This window comes from Hydra vulgaris, chromosome 13 (genome assembly GCF_038396675.1).
Source record: "Hydra vulgaris chromosome 13, alternate assembly HydraT2T_AEP".
In the NCBI taxonomy this organism is placed as follows: domain Eukaryota; kingdom Metazoa; phylum Cnidaria; class Hydrozoa; order Anthoathecata; family Hydridae; genus Hydra; species Hydra vulgaris.
Window position 1 is genome coordinate 3254565 of NC_088932.1, and position 23588 is coordinate 3278152.

A 23588-nucleotide genomic window follows, 5' to 3' on the forward strand; every position below is an offset into this window, starting at 1 on the left:
TTATTTGATTTGATTTTATATTAATGGATTATTAATGTTAATATTAATAGATTATTAATGTTAAAATTAATGGATTATTAATGATTTTATACTGAATACATAAAAAGTTATGCAAAAGGTTAAATTTGTGCATCCATAAATTTAATTTTCATTTATTTATTTTTTAGGATCTGATGACTTGAATCATCCTTTAAAGATTCCAAATGTCTTTTTCAAAAGATTTTTGCCACTTTCAAACAAAGTATTTTATTATATAAATCTTTTTTTTTTCTTCTAACAAATAAAATATATAATAGTTTTATAAGCATTTTTAATGTTTCCATAAAAACATTAAAATTTCCATAAAAACATTAAAATAAGATTTTCCATAGATGCATTAAAGTAAAAATGGTTTTCGACATGAAAAAAAAAAAGTTTTATATCTGCTATTGACTTGGAATCAACAACTTTCGTTAACAACTTTAATTAACAAATCTTTCAGACGAGTTTTCAAAAAATATTTAAATTTTATTTATAGTTGCAGTTAAGTTTTAGATTAGAAATTAAATTAAAAATTGGCACAGCTAGTCAAAAAAATCTTACCCTAACACATTTTCCTATGGAAAAAATGCGCAAAATGAACTTTGTTATCTGATCTTATGTACTCGCAAAAATGAGTCATCTTTTGTTTGGCAGTTGGAGCTTTAATTCATATACAAACTTCAAAACAAGTAGCGTGTCATTAAACTTCAACCTGTTGCTGTTTTTCCCACTAAAGAAGATAACTTTTTTGAGCAGCAACCATGATAGTATTTGTAGAAAAGAAAAAAGAGATGCAACTTTATGATGACGGGAAAGAGGCTGAAGCTTAGCAGATGGAGTGGGTTCAAATACGTCTACAATGCATTTTTGAACCTTGTCAAGAGTGAAAGAGCATCATTATAAGCCCAATAAAGAAAACAGTATTCCATACAAGGATGAATAAGAGATTTGTAGAGTAGAGAATGGAATCAGGAGTTAAAAAGGGCAAGAACAATAAAGAGAGGCAACCTTAGTGGATGATAACTTAGTAATCAATTGTATATATGGTTTCCGTGAAAGGTCAGTAGTAAGCAATAATCCAAGAAGATGTAAAGAAGAGGACTCAGTGAGAGGGTTGCCATTCATTAATATTGAAATGCCATTCATTAATATAGTAATGTCGACAGTATTGATATTATTTACTGCAAACAACAGTACTGTTGTTTGCAGTAAATAACTGAGTTTGAGTAAATAATTCAGTAAATAACTGAGTTTTGTTGGAGTTTAAGCAGTAGTTGTGTAGTGGTAGAGCGCTCGCTTCATAAGCGAGAGGTTCCGAGTTCGATCCCCACCACGTCCCTGGTAGTACCACGCTCAACTCGTTTCTCTGCGCAGCGGCCTTGTTTGTCAAGGTTCCAGTTTCGGAGTTATAGAGTTGAGAGAGGGTCATAACCACAAATAAGTAGCCTCCTCGTCTGTGGTGAGTTAACAAAAAAAAAAAAAAAAAAAAAAAAGTTAAAATTTTTAAGCCACTGTGAGCCCCAATCGGTTACAGTAGTAATATCAGATTTAAGATTGGCTGCCTGTTCTAAGCAATCAAAAATCAATCGAGAATGACTTTAATAAAGCAGTTAAAAGAAATGATTTGATAATCTCAAAAACTTTTTCAGTTACCATACAAAACAAGTTAAGTCTCCGCCTCCATCTAATGCACGATAAAATCTTTCAGTCACAGCAATTAGCAAGTCAGTCATAGAGCGAGAGGATCAAAAGCTGTATTGATTGTCTGACAGTAAGTTATTTGATTCAAGATGGGGTGTGTGAAATTTGTTGATAAAAGACTCAAAGACCTTGTTAATAACAGATAGAAGACTGATCGGATGATAATTGGAGGGGTCAGAATGTTCTCTGGAGTTTTTGAAGGTTAGAACAATAGATGCCATTTTCCAGCAAGCAGGAAAACATGACTCAGTCAAGCACTTATTAAATAGTTGATAGAATTGAAGAAAGTTCTGAAGAACAGTTTTGTAAGGTTATGACAGAAATGTTGTCTGAAACACAAGCCATATCAGAGTTTAATCGAGATTTGACTTTAGCAACAAGCTGGAGTGATTCGAATGTCTAATAATGGGTTAACCTGTTTAACTGGAATGGAAGGAAGAGAATGGCCATAAGATTTAAGAGTCAAATTAGAAGTAAAGTGCTTTTCAAATAGTTCTGCCTTATCTTTGGGAGAGGTAATAAGATCAGTCCCAAGAATAAGAGATGGAATTTTATGCCTACCTTTGTTAATGACGCTGTTGAAGATTTTCCAAAAGTCTCTAGAGTCTAACTTCTGAGATAAGATGCGAGATTTAGTGAACTGAGAATAATGGAGCTTAGCATCAGACAACACCATTCTACATCAAATTCTTGCAATAATAAATAGCCGTTTGTTCTCAAGAGAGTTGTTCGTTTGAAAAAGATGAAAAAAATGATTATGATTGGATATAGCATCTGCACATGAAGGTGAAAACCATTGGGTAGAATGAGACTTGACTTGGAACAACAAGAAGAAATAAAAGCTTTCATTCCTGCTTGAATGTAGGAAATTACATAGGAGGCACATTTTTCAGCTGAGAGAGAAACGACATCAAGCCCAAGGACCGTCACATAGAAAACCACAAAAAGAGTCCCAGTCAGCTTTAGGGTAGTAGTAAGTAGTGCAATGATAGGGTGAGTCCGAAAAGAAAATACGAAATGAAAGATTTAAAGAGGTCATTGAATGGTAAAAACCATCTAAGGGAGAAAAAGGAAAAACTGAACACAAGCTAGAATCAGAGATATAAAGACAAGATAAAAATCAAGGAGTGAAGGTAAATGAATAGGATTGTTAAGAAAACGAGTCACAAAGTGTAAGAGATTGAGAAAGTGTAAGAGTAAGATATTGAGAAATGTAGAAGTTATAGGCTTTAGTGCCAGCAGGGTCAGTGGCATTAGAGCCAAGCCATTCGGTGTGATGAGCATTAAAGTCAACAATAACAACAATGTGAGCAGAGGTGTAAAGAGAGAGAGTGCATGATCAATTTGATCGGAAACTACATTAAAAAGAGTGCAATCTGGAGAAGAAGGAGAACAATAAAGAACAAATAGAAAAGTGATAGAGTGAAGAGGTGCTAAGCAGAAGCACATAAAAGAATAACAGAGACACCATCCATGCACAACATGACACTGTTAATACTCTGATATTTTGCAGCTGTTGATGAAAATAGCCTCTCTGAGAGCTAACACAGAGTTCAGGAAACTTTACTACCAGCCGGCCTCAGAATCATTAAACTAAGTTTTAAAGCTGTACCCTCATTAGGAGATAACAGGAAGAATTGCACAGCCACTATCAAAGAGGTACAAGCAAAAACCTATGAGAAGAGTCAAGAAGATCCAGCATTCCTCATCCTAGACAGGAAACAATGTAACACTGGTTTACATTTACATTTAATAGATGAAGAAGAGGTTTGAGGCTGGTTTCCAGAATTTTTATGCTTACCTGTAAAATCTTTGCCTAAGAGGCCTCCTACAAGACAGTAGCTGGGTACAGTTAACATCTGCCCAAGATAAGTATTTTTATTGAGACACCATCTCTAGCCTTTACTCAACCAAGAGCCCCAAAGCAGGGTATTTTTAGATGAATACAGTTAACATCTGCCCAAGATAAGTATTTTTATCAAGACACCATCTCTAGCCTTTACTCAACAAAGAGCACTAAGGTAGGGGATTTCTCAGTATTTGTTTCTCCTAGCCTTTGCCTAAAAAGCACACCCTACAAGACAGCAGGGCATAAGCCAGGTAGTACTGGGTTACATGATACCAATTGCAGGGCAATCGCGATAATCCTAAACCTGACCTGACCTGGAATAATTTAAAGGAGTTACTTCCTGCAAATAGTAACTTAAAACATTACGTATGATATTTTGGAATTGCATTAAGGAAAACATTATTTTAGGACTTGGAGAAATATTACTTCAGGACTTACCTACTCACTGTATGTATGATCAAACAATAATTGCAGTTTGCCCATAAGTATAGGCATTGGACACCAGAACAATAGTTGCGTTTTGATTAATGAGACTAATTTTTCCATCATAAGCTGAGTCCATGTGCGCCAGGCTGATAGTTATGACCTATATACGATGTTTTAACATCTATACACGTAGAAAACAGTTAAAAACTCTGAACACACAGTAGTTTGAGGCTGTTTCAGCAGTGTGGAAGGCAGAGGAACTATATTTTTTACCTGGGCAGCAAACAATGGATTCTGGGTGTTATGTCAATGTTTTAGAGACAAAACTCTTAGACACCTGTTTTTATGCCGGGCAATGCCGAATGCCATACATCAAAAAGATTGATTGAATGGATGTGTAACAAAAAAAAATTTTTTAAAATGGTGTGGCATCTCACCTGACTTAAATTCCATTGAAAATGCTTGGAAACTATTGAAATGCAAGATTCAGCACGCCTGTGCAACATTTCTTTTTAAAAAAGAATTAAAAAAAGGAATATGGATCAATGTCATAAATCATTTTAATATTTTTAACTTAAGACAGAATTAAAAAGGAGATTATTCATGTATGACTTAATAACATGAACCCTAAATACTTTTGGAAATTCAATGACAGCATGTCCAAACATAATGGAATTAGCAATTAAAAATAAAAATGGGAATGTTGATAGCACTGGGAGCTGTCATTTGGACTTTTTATGACAATTGTAATCAAGATTTTTTCCAGCTAAAGAATATCAGTACTCTAAAGTACTCAAAAGAAGCACAACTATATTGCATAGATTACTACTAGATTTATAAAAGTATTTATAAAAGCTACAATGTTTTTTCAAAAATAATGAACCCTAAGTAAAAAAATTACAATTTTTAAATAGAGTTACTATTTTTTTGTAGGCTTAAATTTCATTATTCTGTTATAATGTCTGTATAATTTTTCTAGAAAATAAAGAACCACAAGTAAAAAATCTTTATATTTTTTAGAGATTTTGATTGTTCAACAAGAATATTTTTGTTTCTTAACTTCTATTCTATGGACTATATGTCTTTTACCATTGCTGGTGAATAGAAGTGTTTTTAATATAAGACACAAGTAGTATAAATTACAAAAATACAAAATAAAAGATGTTAAAAATTTAAATGTCTTGTCTTTCTTTTTTTCTAATTTTTTTGCTTACATAAAAGTCAATATATTGTTTATTCTGTTTATATTTACATCAAACCTAATGTTGTTGATGGTTGTATGTGTTATAATTTAGATGATGTTGTTCAGTAAATATAGATCATTAAATTCTTATGGTGCTAATTTAATATTGTCTTTGCAATGCTTATTGCTGAAAAAAGACTTAAATGATTATTCATCATGTTTGTTAGACACTTTGAAATTTAAAAAGTTTTTATTTCGAGTGTTGTAATTGATGTTATCAAGGTTAATCAAATCAAATTGTTTGAATATGTTCATCGGTTACTTGTAATAAATTATTTTATTGCATAGTTTTAGTGCTCTGCATAAAAATTGGTGATGAAAACTTTGTAGGTTGTATGCTTTAAGTTGTTGATTGGTTTAAGATATATCTTTGTTTTGAATATTAATTTTAGGTAGTAAAAGTAAAATTACATAGTATGCATTGCTAAGGCTTCGTATTTCTAAGTAAATTATAAGACTTGAGCAGTAATCAAGATTAGGTAGAGTGAATGTTTTGAAGAATTATAAACAAACTTCGAAGGCTAGATCAAATATATTAGTTATTGAGAATAATTTTTTGTATGCTTTTGCTTTCATCTCTTTTATGTGTTTGGTAAAATGTAATTTACTGTTTATAATTACACCAAGCAAAGAAAATTTATTAACTATTTCATTTTGAACTTATCATTTAATATGATTGATGTTGGCAATATTATTTTAGTTGTATGCTTATTTGTTAAAATAATTGCTTTAGTTTTATTCTAATTGGATGTCGAGTTTATTAGAATAGTACCACTCTGAAATTATTAGATTATTATAAAATTATTAATGCTAACTGAGTTTTTGTTATTAGATGGTTTATATTGGTATCACTTGTCATAAGTGTTGTGTCATCTGCAAATTATGTTGGTTCAGATAATGTCAAATATTCAGGTAAATCATTGGTGAAAAAAGAAAAAAAAAGAGGTCCTAAAATGGAACCCTGTCGTATTTTGTTAAAATATGTATCTTTAACTTTTGTAAAATTTTTTCTATTTTGAAAATAGTTGCTTATCAAGTTCAAAGCATCAGTTGAAAAACCATAATGTTTTGGCTTCAAAATCAGTAATTTGAAATCTACTATGTCAATAGCTTTTTTGAATTTGATAAATATTAATAATGCAAAGAATTTTTTAGAGTTGCTTAGCTTTACTTAGAGATAAGAACATAACATAATTTTAATAATTAATAATTTTTCAAGCAATAATTAATAAATAAATTAATAAATAATTAATAAATAAATAAAGAATCACAGTTTAAAAAATTTGAATTTATAATACTTTTTTTGAACCATTTGATTCAACACAATTACTTATGCTAACTTTTCACTCAAAGATCTTATATACATTAAATTTTTAGTTACGGTTTTTAATTTAAAAGATATATAGAGATATATCGGAGTCACTTGATATTTTTCCTCTAAACTCTGAATAGTAAAATTGCCTAGATTAAATTCTTGGCTATGGCTTTGAGTTGTTGATGATTCTGTATCACATTTTTGATTTTTGAATTCTAAATTGTGGGAAATAAAAACTAATTTTGACGTTTGGTTATTTGTTAAAATTTGTTAATCTATTTTATTTTTGATTGTGGATCTAAGATTGTCGACTAAATGTTCTTTTGACTGCCGCACTTGTTGGTGGAAGTAATAGAATTTTACTTGCAATCAAAACATCACAGTTCTTAATCAAAGGATCCAGTTTTCCTAAGTTATGAAGGATTTTAATGGCATCAATCTAAAACAGATGTTTTCAATCAATTAATAAATAATTTTTAATGTAAAAAAGTTAAATAATTAAACTTTCGAAAAGTTTTTTTTTGTTGCTTTTTTCAGTATAAAAAAACACTCAAATAAAGATTAAATAATTAAGAACACACTGTTTCGTCTCCAGAGATATGACATGCTTTATATCGTGGATCCACTAAATTTGCAGCCAAGTTAATGCTTCATATGTGAAGTTTTCTTCTTCTGGCAATTATTTCCATAATGGCATTTTCTTCGTTTTTTAGTATTGGGTTGCAAAGAATATTGTCCTGAAAAGATTTTTCTCAATCGGAAAAGGTTTGGCCACGATGGAAATACTTATTTCATCTCCTTCGACAGCTGCAATTGCTATGGCTATTGGTTTTAATAACTTAATCAACCCATCCATTTTATCCCATAATACTTCTGACAATAATAGATTTTAAACAGACTTAGCATCTATAGCTAATCCCCGCAGTGCTAACCTGTTGTCGTGAAGACTTTCCATACAGATAATTGAACCCCATCTAAAGGAATAAAATATTGAAATTAAATACTTAGCTGTCTAATTTTATGGCTTACATACTAAACTTACAAACTAAATTTGATGGTTCAGATTGATAAATAGCAGTGACAGATCCAGGAGGAAGAGGAGGGGAGGGGGATAGTGGTATGCATCCTCTCCCCCCCCCCTCCTCCTTCCCTACCAGAATCTGAAAGTCCTCAAATTTCTTAGAGATTCAGGACCTTTTTTTTTAGAAGATGCAAACCACCACCAAAAATTCCTGGATCCGTCACTAATAAGTATTGTAATAGCAATTAGATATATTTGAATTTTTAACAGACCTAGTTTTAACTGGAAGTTTTAACTGGAAGTTTTAGTGGTTGTTGAATGGCTTGTCCTAATTTCTGCTGGTGTTGTTTTAACAAAGCTGATAAAATTTGACTTCTTTATTGCTTTTATTACCATTGTGCAATCTTGTTGGGTCGCTGCAATTTATTCAAGGTTACTTGCATCAGTAAAAATCAAATTTAGTGTATGGGCCAGGCATCCATAAGGGTATATGTGAGGAAAATCACGAGCAATTAGTTTCCATGCTCTTTTCATATTGGTTGCGTTGTCAGTACATATATCCAGAACTTTCATTGGCATGACTTCAAATACTATTTTTTAATTGCTTTTGCTATATAATTGCCATTATGACTTTCTGCACCTAAAAAAGTGTTAAAGTGTGTTTAATAAACTATTATCAACAATGGTTACTTCAAATTATTTCAAAAAACTTAATTTATATATTACTTTAGAGTATAAAAAAACAAACATGGTATCTGACTATTATGAAATATTAAGTAAAAATAATCTCAAAAGATTACCTGTTTTGATGCTGGTCCAAAATGCTGATTCAGATATTGTTACAACAAAATTAATGATTCCTTTATTCCTGCAATTAGTAAAATACAGTAATCCTATACTAAGTAATACTAACTAAATAATAGTACTGATATAAAATTGGTTTATTTGCATATTATTTATTTACTTTTTAATTGATTTCCATTCAAATTCTAATTTGTACACATACAAATTCTAAATTATTCACATTCTAATTTATTCACTTGGTTATATAGAGTTTAAATTTATGAATATCTAGGAAACTAATCAGAATTTATATAAAACCATCTCAAATTTAAGCTACATTTTTCTTACTTGATATTGCTCCATCCATCACATAAAATTTCTACACTTGAGGCAGTTACGACAAGTTCTTTAATGGTTGTTGAGGTTTCATTATAAACCCTTTCAAACAAGGAATTAAACAACGTATCATGGTTAGGTAATTTAAGTGTAGGTCGCAAATGAGCCACAACTTATTTCAAAAAGTCTCAATGAGCATCCAGTACCATAGACAGCATGTGCTAAGTCCATTTGTGATTCATCCTGTAAAGTTTTGCATCATGATTTTTATTAGAAGTTATTTTTTATTTCACTGTTTACTTATGTACTTCATTATTGCTAAACTGTTTATTGCAATCAATATTTGTAATAACTAAATTAAATACTTACTATTTGTTCATTTGTCATTTTGTGTGAGAAAATACAGGTTGCAATTTTATTTTTCTGAATTCTCGCTAAAGAATGTAGTTATTTTAAGGGAGTCTATTCCAATTCATTCTTATTTTGTTCAAAGTTTTCAATTCTTGAGGTTGTAGGCCTATTTTGGCTTCCACAAGAATTTGAAATATGAAAGAATGACTCAATTGGAGTTAGCGATGTAGTAGACGGCAAGCATACTTTTTCCTCTGCTTCTCCTTCTTGAGCGACTAAATTTTCAGGAATAACTTCTTTTATTATTAAACCAGTTTGAGCTTTTTTTTTTGTTTTAAGGGAACTTCATTTAAATACTTGTACAATACAACTTGTTGAGTTTTAAAACCTCCAGGTTCTACAGGTGCCTCATTGAACAAATTACCAACAAAACATTTCTTTCTGCCAGGCATAGTTTTTGCTAGGTTGTTAGTTTATTTATATATATTAATTAACTGAAACTACTTTTTTGGAGTTTATACAACATTTATAATTTATACTAAATAAAAATTTGTAAAATGAAAAATTTAAACATTTTACATTCCATTATCAACTATGATTAAAAATACATGTTACAAACAACCAAAATAAACTCTCAAAATAAACCTATGTTTAAACATAGTTTAAACTATGTTTAAATTTCAATACATTAGTATTGAAGTAGTGGTGTAGTGGTAGAGTGCTCGCCTCATAAGCAAGAAGTTCTGAGTTCGATCCCCACCACATCCCTGGTAGTACCGCGCTCAACTTGTTTCTTTCTCGCAGAGGCCTTTCTTGTCGAGGTTCGTGTTTCGGAGTTATAGAGTTGAGAGAGGGTTGTATTCACAAAAGTAGCCTCCTCGACTGTAGTGGCCCTCTCACCCTTGGAGAGGTGAATAGTTAAAAAAAAAAAATAAGAAAAATATATATTATTTTAATTAAAAAACATGTGTATTTGAAGGTTTAATGCCACTGTAACTGTTTCAAGATTCATTAATATCTAAAATATAAATAATACTACAAAAAAAAACTTAAAAAATGTGTTTTTTTTGTGATTTATTTTTTTTGAGAAAAAAAAGTGTTTTTTTTTAAAAAATGCATTGGTTTTTTTTTAGTTCAGTTTTTATATCAAATATTTAGTTATTTGATATATATTTTATAATTGATATTTTGTATAATTATTTATTATATTTTATAATATTTTTTATGTTGTGTTTTATTTTATATAATTATCATGTTTTTTATTTTTCATGCTATTATTTTATCATATTTATTATTTTATCATATATTTTTATATATATATGAAGAGATACTTTACAAAATTGGTTCATAGAGCCACCTAAACTTTTTTTTTTTATGAACAAGTTTTTTCTGTTTTATTATTTTTTTTTAATTTTGTGGTATTCAATTAAACAAGTTTATTTTTAAAAATACGATTATTTTACTTGTGGTTTTTTAAATTATGTGTTTTTTTTTTTATTTTGGTTTTTTCTTTGAACTCCTATGTAATACAGTTGCACATTTTTACATTCAGTGTCTGCTCAAAAATACCAGATTTTTTTTATTACATTATAAAAGTATTATGAAGTACCAGTTTTTGTATTACATTAATCTGTTTTTAGGTAATTTTCATGTTGTTATAATTGATTTAAAAATTCTTCAATAAGAATCTTTTCTAAAAGCCGAAATGAAATTTTCATACAATTTACTTAAGCTATTTAAATATTGTTGCAATGTTGTAATTCAAATTGTTGTAATCCCTCATTAGTACTTTTATATAAATTCATATATCTATATGAATTTATTTTATATAACTATATATATATATATTGAATTGTTTAAAAATTAAAAGGAAGCCTTGCCTAAACATTATTTTCATCTTCACATGTATATATATACATATATATATATATATATATATATATATATATATATATATATATATATATATATATATATATATATATATATATATATATATATATTTATATATATATATATATATATATATATATATATATATATATATATTTATATATATTTATATATATATATATATATATATATATATATATATATATATATATATATATATATATATATATATATATATATATATATATATACATGTGAAGAATCTTATTTTAATAAATTTAGCAAACTTTTTTTCATTTATTAGGTTTTGTATGACATTGTTGTATCTTCATATTCTTTGACAGAAATGCCTTTTCGTAAACAAAGATTACAAGCAATCAAGAGTTTATGGAAAAAAACAAATGATTTTTTGGTATAGTACTAATGCTAGTAATTGATTTTGTTTATACTTTAATTTTGTTAAGATTTTATTGATACTAATTAGAGAAATTCCGTTGTAATTCCATCTACCGGCATATTTGGCATTATTGTAATTCCATCTACAGGCATATAGCTGGTTTTTAGAAGCATTTTAGTTTAAACAAAAGTTCTTTACATTGATTAGCAAAGCTAGATATATTGATTAGCAAAGCTAGATATAAATACAAGGCTATACATAAATCATATACAAACAAAATTTGGAAAAATACCTTGAAATTCAGAATAGGGTTCCAAAATACAGCAGGTGCTGAGCTGAGTTTTTTATACCATTTTTTGTACTATCATGTGTGTATGAGACAGTGGCATGCTGGTCCCGAAGGCTATGTGGAATTCCTGCGTGGTTCCTAATGTTTTTATTTAGAAGGGCCTTTTTTGGGTCTTTTTTGCCTTTTGGAAAAAGTTTATTTTACTATCTTCTTTAAATGATTAACAAAATTTTTTTTTATCACTTGTTTTCACAATCTAAATTTTCTAGTTATCTGATCTAAAGTGTTAAACTTAAATTATTTTGCATAATAAGATGGAAACATCTAACATTGGCCTCAAGAATACTTGCAAAAATTGTTTTTTATTACATAAATCGTTTTTAACGATTGATTTTATATTTAGGTACTCGTCGAACCAGGGAACAATGATGGTTTTGAAGCTGTTCTTTTAGCTAGACAATTTCTTACTGAGGTATTTTACGTGATGATGATGATGATGATGATGATGATGATGATGATGATGATGATGATGATGATGATGATGATGATGATGATGATGATGATGATGATGATGATGATGATGATGATGATGATGATGATGATGATGATGATGATGATGATGATGTATAATATATGTAATATTAATCTATTATTATATCACTTACTTTAGGGAAAATCTTCACTGAATGATATGGATACATCAAGTACAAAAGAATTTGGTAAATTGTATCTCTCACTGTTCCTGTTATCTGTTTAACCAACTTTCTTTTATTTAGCTCTACCAAGGTCACAGAAACCCTTGGTTTATTTTGCAAAATATTTGGCATTCAAAAAAATTTAGCAGCTTTTTCATAAAGTTTCCATAAATCCATAAAATCCATATAAAGTCTTTTAAAAAGTCTCAAAGTTTTTAAAATAATTTTTTGAGATCGGTTTTGTTGAACTGGTTTTTATTTATATAAGAGTTTTTCATTTATTTATTTATTGCAAATATGGACTTATGGTATTATAAAATTTTAAGGAAGCTTTACCTCTTTCTTAATTAAATGTTAGTGATGTGGATGTTAGTGATGTGGATGTTAGTGATGTGGATGTTAGTGATGTGGATGTTAGTGATGTGGATGTTAGTGATGTGGATGTTAGTGATGTGGATGTTAGTGATGTGGATGTTAGTGATGTGGATGTTAGTGATGTGGATGTTAGTGATGTGGATGTTAGTGATGTGGATGTTAGTGATATGGATGTTATTGATGTGGATGTTAGTGATGTGGATGTTAGTGATGTGGATGTTATTGATGTGGATGTTAGTGATGTGGATGTTAGTGATGTGGATGTTAGTGATGTGGATGGGCCTCTTCATCACTGACCCAATTTATTTAATAGTTCTGGTATTTAGATTGAAATTACATTTAACCTGATTGCCATAAATGCATTTTGCAACTCCGTAATCTGGAATGGAAATAAATAGATTAAGTCTGTTACTATAGATACAGCAATTAAGTCTGTTATTAACAATTATGGGAGTATTACATTTAATTTATATGTTTTATTTTCATATTTATGTATTTCTGGATTAGCTTATAATGGTATATTCAATGAGTTTGATGTTAATTTGAATGACGATTTTGAAGATGGTCATATATTTGCACCAGTAATTTTTTTTTATGTTTTATTTTTTATGCTGTTTTTCATTTTGATTATAAAGTAAAAATAGCTTTTTCATGATTTTGATGAAGATTTTGATGATGATTTAGTGTCCTCATGAAATGGTGTGTGCAAGAGCATATGTTGAAACAAGAGATCATCCTTGTAATTTCACTCAAAAAGTTGAGCTTTCTTTTTCTCAAGTAATTTTTTTTTTAATTTGTACATCACTAATATAAAATTTTATAAGTGAAGAATAAAATTTTTTTTTCTAGTAGAATTTTTAATGGTTATTACTGATGTGAAGTATTTATTAAATAGTTGTTCATCGCACACACCTTTATAAGTGTGTGCTTATGAAAACACCCATCAAATACCCATCTTTTCACTACCACCAGCAACCTTCAAAAAAAAAAATCAATTAAAAAAATTTAAATCTTGATTTGGATTGCTTGTATGTTCTGTGTATATTTTATTAGTTAAATTGTTTTTTCTCAGAAATTTGTTTGAAATTTAAAAAAAAAAGGTTTTTATTGAAGTTAATATTAGTTATGAAAATAAGAAGAAGTTAAGAAGGTGAAGAAGTTAAGAAGGTGCTCTGTGTTACGCAGATGTTCTGTGTTATGTGTTATGTTCTGTGTTACGCAGTTGTTCTGTATTCCACAGTTGTTATAACTTTTTATGTTAAAAAAAGTGCTATCATGTTATCAATTTAAATAGATTTTAAATTGATAATTGATAAATTTTGAATCTGCGTATAATCTTTGCTGACTCCTTTCAAGTATAACATATTTTAATGGATATTTAATATAATATTAACTAATAATGGTATTTCCCATTTAACATATATCCCAAATGAATGATACCTGCTGTGTTTAATGATGTTGAACATGATTGTCATACAAACATGGCATGTCTTACATTGTTCAACGGCATTTAAATTCACCAACTCAACTAGCAACTAGGTGACTTGAGTTTCAAATAAAATATCCCCTATAACAGTACCATGTAGTTGTCATATGAACAGTGTCTCCATAGTAACAAAATCGTGTAGTTTTCATTGATTGTTTCTGAATAGGAATAAATGTTCCTTATGTCTTTACTCAATCCTTTTGATTTTGATTGATTAATTTATGCGGTATGTATCGTGATGCTCAATTTCTTTTTTTAAGTGTTTACGCCTATTTTGCTAATTACTTATTTTAAACGAACAGTTCCACAATCTAACAAAGCTTTTTAGAAATCAAAACTTAAATAATAATTACAGCTAAAAATTATAAAAAGTTCTCAAAAAAAGCTTACTACTTACAAATGTTACTGACATCTTTTGAGGACCTTGCAAAAAAATGTCTAAGACCCCCCATCCTCCTATTATTGCCCATCCTATTATTATCACTATCACTATTATTAAGATTTTAAAAATGAATTTCTGAATTTTACTAAAAAAAAGTGATCAATACAATTGATTGTAAAACAATTAATCACTTTTTTAATGTTCTTTTTATATCTCTCATAATATATAGATGATTAGATGGGATGGGATTTTGATTTGCATTTGAACATTCAAACTTACTACTTACTACTTAAAATACTTTTACTTTTAGCTTGATGTAGAGTTTAAGTTAGTTTTGTGTTTTAAATATGCATAAATTATTATAAAATATGCATAAATTGTTTCTTTTAATTTTTCTGTTTTTAATACTGTTTTTTTCTCAATATTTGTCAATATATCATTATTTAACATTCTACAGAAAAAGAATCGCTGCTTATTTAACCTCCATCAACTCAATGCTCCATTATTATAATGCTCCATTATTATAATGCTCCATTATTATAATGCTCCATTATTATAATGCTCCATTATTATAATGCTCCATTATTATAATGCTCCATTATTATAATGCTCCATTATTATAATGCTCCATTATTATAATGCTCCATTATTATAATGCTCCATTATTATAATGCTCCATTATTATAATGCTCCATTATTATAATGCTCCATTATTATAATGCTCCATTATTATAATGCTCCATTATTATAATGCTCCATTATTATAATGCTCCATTATTATAATGCTCCATTATTATAATGCTCCATTATTATAATGCTCCATTATTATAATGCTCCATTATTATAATGCTCCATTATTATAATGCTCCATTATTATAATGCTCCATTATTATAATGCTCCATTATTATAATGCTCCATTATTATAATGCTCCATTATTATAATGCTCCATTATTATAATGCTCCATTATTATAATGCTCCATTATTATAATGCTCCATTATTATAATGCTCCATTATTATAATGCTCCATTATTATAATGCTCCATTATTATAATGCTCCATTATTATAATGCTCCATTATTATAATGCTCCATTATTATAATGCTCCATTATTATAATGCTCCATTATTATAATGCTCCATTATTATAATGCTCCATTATTATAATGCTCCATTATTATAATGCTCCATTATTATAATGCTCCATTATTATAATGCTCCATTATTATAATGCTCCATTATTATAATGCTCCATTATTATAATGCTCCATTATTATAATGCTCCATTATTATAATGCTCCATTATTATAATGCTCCATTATTATAATGCTCCATTATTATAATGCTCCATTATTATAATGCTCCATTATTATAATGCTCCATTATTATAATGCTCCATTATTATAATGCTCCATTATTATAATGCTCCATTATTATAATGCTCCATTATTATAATGCTCCATTATTATAATGCTCCATTATTATAATGCTCCATTATTATAATGCTCCATTATTATAATGCTCCATTATTATAATGCTCCATTATTATAATGCTCCATTATTATAATGCTCCATTATTATAATGCTCCATTATTATAATGCTCCATTATTATAATGCTCCATTATTATAATGCTCCATTATTATAATGCTCCATTATTATAATGCTCCATTATTATAATGCTCCATTATTATAATGCTCCATTATTATAATGCTCCATTATTATAATGCTCCATTATTATAATGCTCCATTATTATAATGCTCCATTATTATAATGCTCCATTATTATAATGCTCCATTATTATAATGCTCCATTATTATAATGCTCCATTATTATAATGCTCCATTATTATAATGCTCCATTATTATAATGCTCCATTATTATAATGCTCCATTATTATAATGCTCCATTATTATAATGCTCCATTATTATAATGCTCCATTATTATAATGCTCCATTATTATAATGCTCCATTATTATAATGCTCCATTATTATAATGCTCCATTATTATAATGCTCCATTATTATAATGCTCCATTATTATAATGCTCCATTATTATAATGCTCCATTATTATAATGCTCCATTATTAAAATGCTCCATTATTATAATGCTCCATTATTATAATGCTCCATTATTATAATGCTCCATTATTATAATGCTCCATTATTATAATGCTCCATTATTATAATGCTCCATTATTATAATGCTCCATTATTATAATGCTCCATTATTATAATGCTCCATTATTATAATGCTCCATTATTATAATGCTCCATTATTATAATGCTCCATTATTATAATGCTCCATTATTATAATGCTCCATTATTATAATGCTCCATTATTATAATGCTCCATTATTATAATGCTCCATTATTATAATGCTCCATTTTATAATGCTCCATTATTATAATGCTCCATTTTATAATGCTCCATTATTATAATGCTCCATTATTATAATGCTCCATTATTATAATGCTCCATTATTATAATGCTCCATTATTATAATGCTCCATTATTATAATGCTCCATTATTATAATGCTCCATTATTATAATGCTCCATTATTATAATGCTCCATTATTAAAATGCTCTATTATTATAATGCTCCATTTTATAATGCTCCATTATTATAATGCTCCATTATTATAATGCTCCATTATTATAATGCTCCATTATTAAAATGCTCTATTATTATAATGCTCCATTTTATAATGCTCCATTATTATAATGCTCCATTATTATAATGCTCCATTATTATAATGCTCCATTATTATAATGCTCCATTATTATAATGCTCCATTATTATAATGCTCCATTATTATAATGCTCCATTATTAAAATGCTCTATTATTATAATGCTCCATTTTATAATGCTCCATTATTATAATGCTCCATTATTATAATGCTCCATTATTATAATGCTCCATTATTATAATGCTCCATTATTATAATGCTCCATTATTATAATGCTCCATTATTATAATGCTCCATTATTATAATGCTCCATTATTATAATGCTCCATAATTAGTTTCTCACCTTTAAATATATGAGCCTGTTAGTTAAAAATGTTTTTGTAATTCCTTCATTGGAAGCAGGTGCACTTAAAAATCCTTCAATGTCCATTACAATTCTAAAATCCAAAGATTTAAGATATTTTCTAGTTAGGAAATTCATTTTTAGAAGTATCTTTATGCTTTTAAATAATTACATTTATAGTAAATATTTACATTAAAGAACTTGTTAACTTTGTTTTACTTCTGTTTTTGAAATTTATTCTCAATTTGGTTTAAACCAACAATTTTTTTTATGGTTTAAACTATTTGGTTTAAACCATAGCGTTCTCTTCTACAAGCCTATTTATCGCGCAACCAGATTTTTTTTGTGGAGACCAACTTTTTAATTGCAAAAAAGAAAATAAATTCATTAAAATGTAGTTTTTAAACTAAAAAGTATTTTTAATTCTTTGTATAGCCTAATATTTTTTTTTGATGAAAAAAGAAAAAGAAAGAAAAATAATCTTATGTAATAAACAATGTAAATAAAACGCAATGAAATTTTTGATAATTCAAAATTTTACGCATTTACATAATTATATAATTTCATCTTTTGTTTTGGCTTTTCCATCTAAAATACAAAATTGATATTTTCTTATATTGAGTAGAAATGTTATTGTTTAACATTGTTAACAAAATCTGGAAAAAATATACTACTATATGAAACTTTTATAAATCTTTTATAAAATACTATATATATTATAAATAGAAAACAATTAAGTAGACTTCTAAGAGATTTTTAATACTTTTAGTGCAGGTTCTTTGCCAGATCTCAAGTGATAGTGGTACATAAATTTTTTTTTATAATATTACCTAATATTACACAATAATATTCTTCCATATCCAATAAATAATATTACACAATAATATTCTTCCATATCCAATAAATAATATTACACAATAATATTCTTCCATATCCAATAAATAATATTACACAATAATATTCTTCCATATCCAATAAATAATATTACACAATAATATTCTTCCAATAAATAATATTACACAATAATATTCTTCCATATCCAATAAATAATATTACACAATAATATTCTTCCATATCCAATAAATAATATTACACAATAATATTCTTCCATATCCAATAAATAATATTACACAATAGTATTCTTCTAATAAATAATATTCACAATAATATCCAATAAATAATAGTCTGATATAAACATAAAAATACTACTTAAAGATTTTCTGCAAACATGATCTTTAGTTATTTGAAAAATTAAAAAAAAAAAAATGTCCATTTGCACAAATTATTAGTTGGAATTTTTAGTCTACCACAATCCAAAAGTTTAGAAAACTGACCATATTTCTAATAATAGAACTTTGTTTGATCTAAATGTTCATAATCAGTTTGCTCTTTATCATTTTGTGTAACATAACCAGCAATGTGAATAAATGATATCATCAGCAATAGAAGATTCCAGATCTTGCAAGTTATCAAGAACTATGCAGCAGTCTTCAGACAATTTGTATTGGCATAATGCATATTGATGACCAGACTTTACATTAAAATTATCAATACCTACATTTAATTTCAAAAGTAAAGATGCATGTTTGATAAGTAATTTTTCAATAACTTGTGGAACGCTAAGAAAATATGTACCACCAGAACCTTGACGAAGTATACTATATTCTTTTTCCAGGTGATCTGATCTAAATTGACCAAGAAGAACATAGTTTTGTGTAGTGTTAAGTAAATATCTACATAAATCTACTTAAAACCGTCAAGACACACTGTTGTTCAACAGGTTTTGGAGAGATAGATGTTTCATTCAGGTCAGATAACTAATAACTCAGTCAGGTCAGATAACTCAGGTCAGATAAGTTTCTGGATCCTGCATTGTAAAGCTGTTTTAAATGAATCCATTTTGCAATCCTGGTTACTCCATTATCGTCAAATATTATCTCCTGAGTTTTAATTATAATAAATTAGAATATTTTTTATGAGGTGTACAAAATCATAAAGTAAATACTTTCCATCTACTGTTAACCATGGTTTTCCTGGAAAAAATGTGTATATTTAAAAAAAAGCCTGTTTGACACAATTCCCATCACACATAATAGCTTTCACATTTGCACTGATGCAGCTTTTACAAATGTAAAAGCTGCGTCAGTGCAAATGTAAAAGCTATTATATGTGATGGGAATTGTGTCATCAATTATTTGGTTGGTTAAATTATTCTGTTCAAACAAAAAATCTGATCGTAATTTTGATATTGGTATCATTTTAATCAACATGTTTGGATCCCTGTTTGAACAAACAGCTACAATCCCTAAAAATGTTTCCTCCGATCTACCAAAAATAATTCCACCATGGTAAAGTAAACTTTTTTAAAATATATTTCATCATGTAGTATGATACAAACTATTTATCTGAAAGAGAATTAAAAATTGAATAAATAAATTTGTTTTCATTAATATTAGAAATCTTTGAAGTAATTCAAGTGAGTGTTGAAATAGATGGATGTTGATAATCATTTCTTAAGCGATTATATAATGATAATTGAAAAATATACAAAAGCGTATAACGTATAACTATTTCAGGTGTATAAAGTTTATCTCTAATTCTTTTTGGTCCCATAACTGAAATATGTTGCATAATTACTTCTTTTTTATTGTTTATATTCCATTTTCAAGGAGTTTAAAAAACAAAGTATCTCATCAAACTTAGACTAGGTGTCAACAATTATGATTCGATTCACTGTTAAGCTTGAAATGTGATACTTAATCCTATAATGAAATGTTTTAAAGGTAAGATTTTCATAAGTTTTAAGTAAAAAAAAAGTGTTCCATTAAAAAAATTGCGAAGATTGTATAATGACATAGCCATCAACCTAAAACGATATAACTGGATATTGGTGATCACTGCTATTGATAAACTTGTTTTTAATGTCACAATAAGTAAATTTATCCCTTTTAAGAAATGTGTCTAGCTTATCATCTAATGTACTTCTAATGCCTCATAAAGATCTTTCGGTAGTTCTTTCGGTTGGATTAACAGTTGGAATCTGAGATAAAGGTATTCCCAGCCAAAGAGCATTTTTTGGTCGATGTTTTCCTCTATGCACTATAACTGTATCAAAATTTGGAGACCAGTGTAACTCACAGATAACAGTATGGTTGGTAACAACCAAATAAGAGTTTGGAATATCTTTTATCCATTTTTCACGATACACTGATATTTTATTAACTTCACTAGATATTTTGTTTTTTTCTTTGATAGTTGGTGTGACAAGCATACATTTATTTGGCATGATGATTTAATCTAATTTTTGTAAATATATTATTCGCTTTGAATTAAATCTGAAACTCCATGTTTAAGTTGTATAAGTTTATTAACATCCATTCATCATATTCATTATTCATCCATTATCCATTATTCCATTATTTAAATATGTATTGTAAACAACATGACATTTTATCTGGTCTGAAAGTGGAGAAATAGTTCTTTTTTGCCATAAAAAAGTAGGCCTACACAAAAAAATCCGGTTGCACGATGAATAGGCCTGTAGTAGAGAACGCTATGGTTTAAACCTACATTAAAACAAGGTTTAGTGACTTTTTTAACATAAATGTCTACAATAGAACTAAAATATTTGAAAAAGGCTTTTTTTTTCACCCTGGAGTGTTATAAGTTTTACATGTTTAGAATTAGAGCAAATAATTTGATATTCTGGTAGTTTACCAAGTTTTTGTAATGATCCTTGAACTTCTGATCAATTTGTTATTCTTATTGATAATTTAAATTGTGGTTGAATACTAAAAATAATAATAATAATTAGAGATTCTCCTCCTGTTATTTACAACCATCATAATAATGATGTAGAGTAGTCTACAAAAAGTTTATATTTTAGTCTTTTTTTGAATGTTTCTTAAGAGGCTGAGTTGAACTTGTTCATAGACAAACCATTCCGCATTTCCATTCGTAAAAAATTGTAAAAAATCAAGGTGCTATTATACATAAAGATTTTTTACGGCTTCTTTGTTGAGACTTGGCCTGATGTTGCAAAGAACACAAGTTGCAGCATTTAACAGTGTTTTTTATGTGCTGTTTTATAGAGAGTATTGAATCTAAGGTGATGTCGTAAAATTTTTCCCAATTTACTTCAAACTATCAATGGACAATATTTTCCATATTTATTTTCCAAATAAGAAATATTATGTTAAAACCAGACTGTTTTCAGGATTAGTCTAGTTTGCAGCTCTCAAAAGTTGAAACAAGATGAGTAGGCAGGATAGATAATTTGTAAAAATGCATTTTTACTTGAGATTCTGAGATTCAAAATCTATGAGCAGTTGCAATGCAAATTTATAAAAACTCCTTTCTGGCTCACATGCTGTCATCATATTTTTTAATTATTTTTTGGGTCATATCTGAAAACTTTATTTCAAAAACAGACAACAACTGAATTAGTATACATTTTACAATTATTAAAATGGAATTGCTTCACTAGAGAAACATCATGAGAAAACTTCCTCTTGAAAGTTCCATTAAGTCCAACCATATCGAAAAATCTTTCGATATCATTGGACTAATGCAAATTCGATTTACTTTAAAAAGGTACAATTTAAAATCATGCATAGGAGATTTATAAGATGCTGCAGAATTATCAATTTTCCTACAGGTAGTCATGTGTTTTAATAATTTAGAAGCAATTTTAAAATTCATTCATATGAATGGGAGGAAAATGGAATTTATTTAAAATAAAGCTGTTTTCAAACCTTTTATGGTAACTATCAATACATAAAAATTAGTTGATGATCAAAAATGATCAAAGTTAAGTCAAAACAGGGATTATCTTTTTCCGGATATATTTGGAATTCCCGATATTCCTTATTACTTTTAGTTTTTCCGGATTTCTAAAAACTCTTTCGTAAACACAAGTTTAAACAAATATTTTTGAAACAAATGTGTTGCAGCATATGTGTTTTTAAACTTTCTAATTCATTACCTATACAAAAAAGATAAAGAGTTATGAGAAAAAAAGTTAAATTAAGACAAATATGAGGGAAAATCTGGAAAACATTTTTGCAAAGTGTTTTTCAGATTTTTGAAATATAACCTAGATGATCTCTGGTTCAAAATATATACATAAAAATAAACATATAGAACAAATTCAAATAAAGTTTTTTTTCTTTAGGGTGAGGCTCCGCAAAACAAAGTTTTCAAATTGGTCAAAAATTGCAATAAGTAGCAATTATTTGCTGATTTAGCACAATACAAATAAAAACTGCTTTTATAACCCTCTTTTATAGGATGAAATCAAGACAGTTGTTATTTTACTGAAAAAAATATTGTTGATAACAAATATTTGCTATTGATATAAAAATTGTCATCTTTTTTGACTTTCCTACAAAATCCTAATATTGACATATTTTAGTACTGTGTGTATATATAAATATATATATATATATATATATATATATATATCATATATATATATATATATATATATATATATATATATATATATATATATATATATATATATATATATATATATATATACAGTGCTTGAAGTGAGGCGGGATGCCATCCCATCACCTTTTTATATAGTATAATCCATCCCGCCACCTTTTAATAAATCTCTCTATATAGCAATGATTAGGCGGGATGGTGTTTTTAATATATATATGTATATATATACATATATATGTGTATATATATATATATATATATATATATATATTTATATATATATATATATATATATATATACACAGTACTGTGAATAAGTTTTAGACCACTTACATTTTTTCAAAAAATCCCGGAGAATTCTTCTCTAATATTTAAGTTTGTAGTTCTAAATTATAAACTTATTAAAACACATGTATTTCACACAAAATATGGAACAATTACAAACTTTTTAATGTCAAACTTCATAAAAAACTCTTAATATTTACTATGTCTTCCTTTTGCCTCAATCCCAGCCAATATTTGCCGGGGAATAGA

At 27.7% G+C, this 23588-nt stretch overlaps 1 protein-coding gene across 1 annotated transcript in view; it reads left to right on the forward strand.

The window, feature by feature from the left end:
* The window catches only part of LOC100200135 (ribosome assembly protein METTL17, mitochondrial), a 68577-nt gene that overhangs the window by 40071 nt on the left and 4918 nt on the right, over positions 1-23588 (forward strand). The window contains exons 8-13 of the mRNA XM_065816627.1: positions 168-241; positions 11244-11351; positions 12029-12097; positions 12296-12344; positions 13203-13276; positions 13380-13472. Coding sequence (XP_065672699.1) covers positions 168-241; positions 11244-11351; positions 12029-12097; positions 12296-12344; positions 13203-13276; positions 13380-13472 — 467 coding nt within the window. The remainder of the gene's footprint in view (positions 1-167; positions 242-11243; positions 11352-12028; positions 12098-12295; positions 12345-13202; positions 13277-13379; positions 13473-23588) is intronic.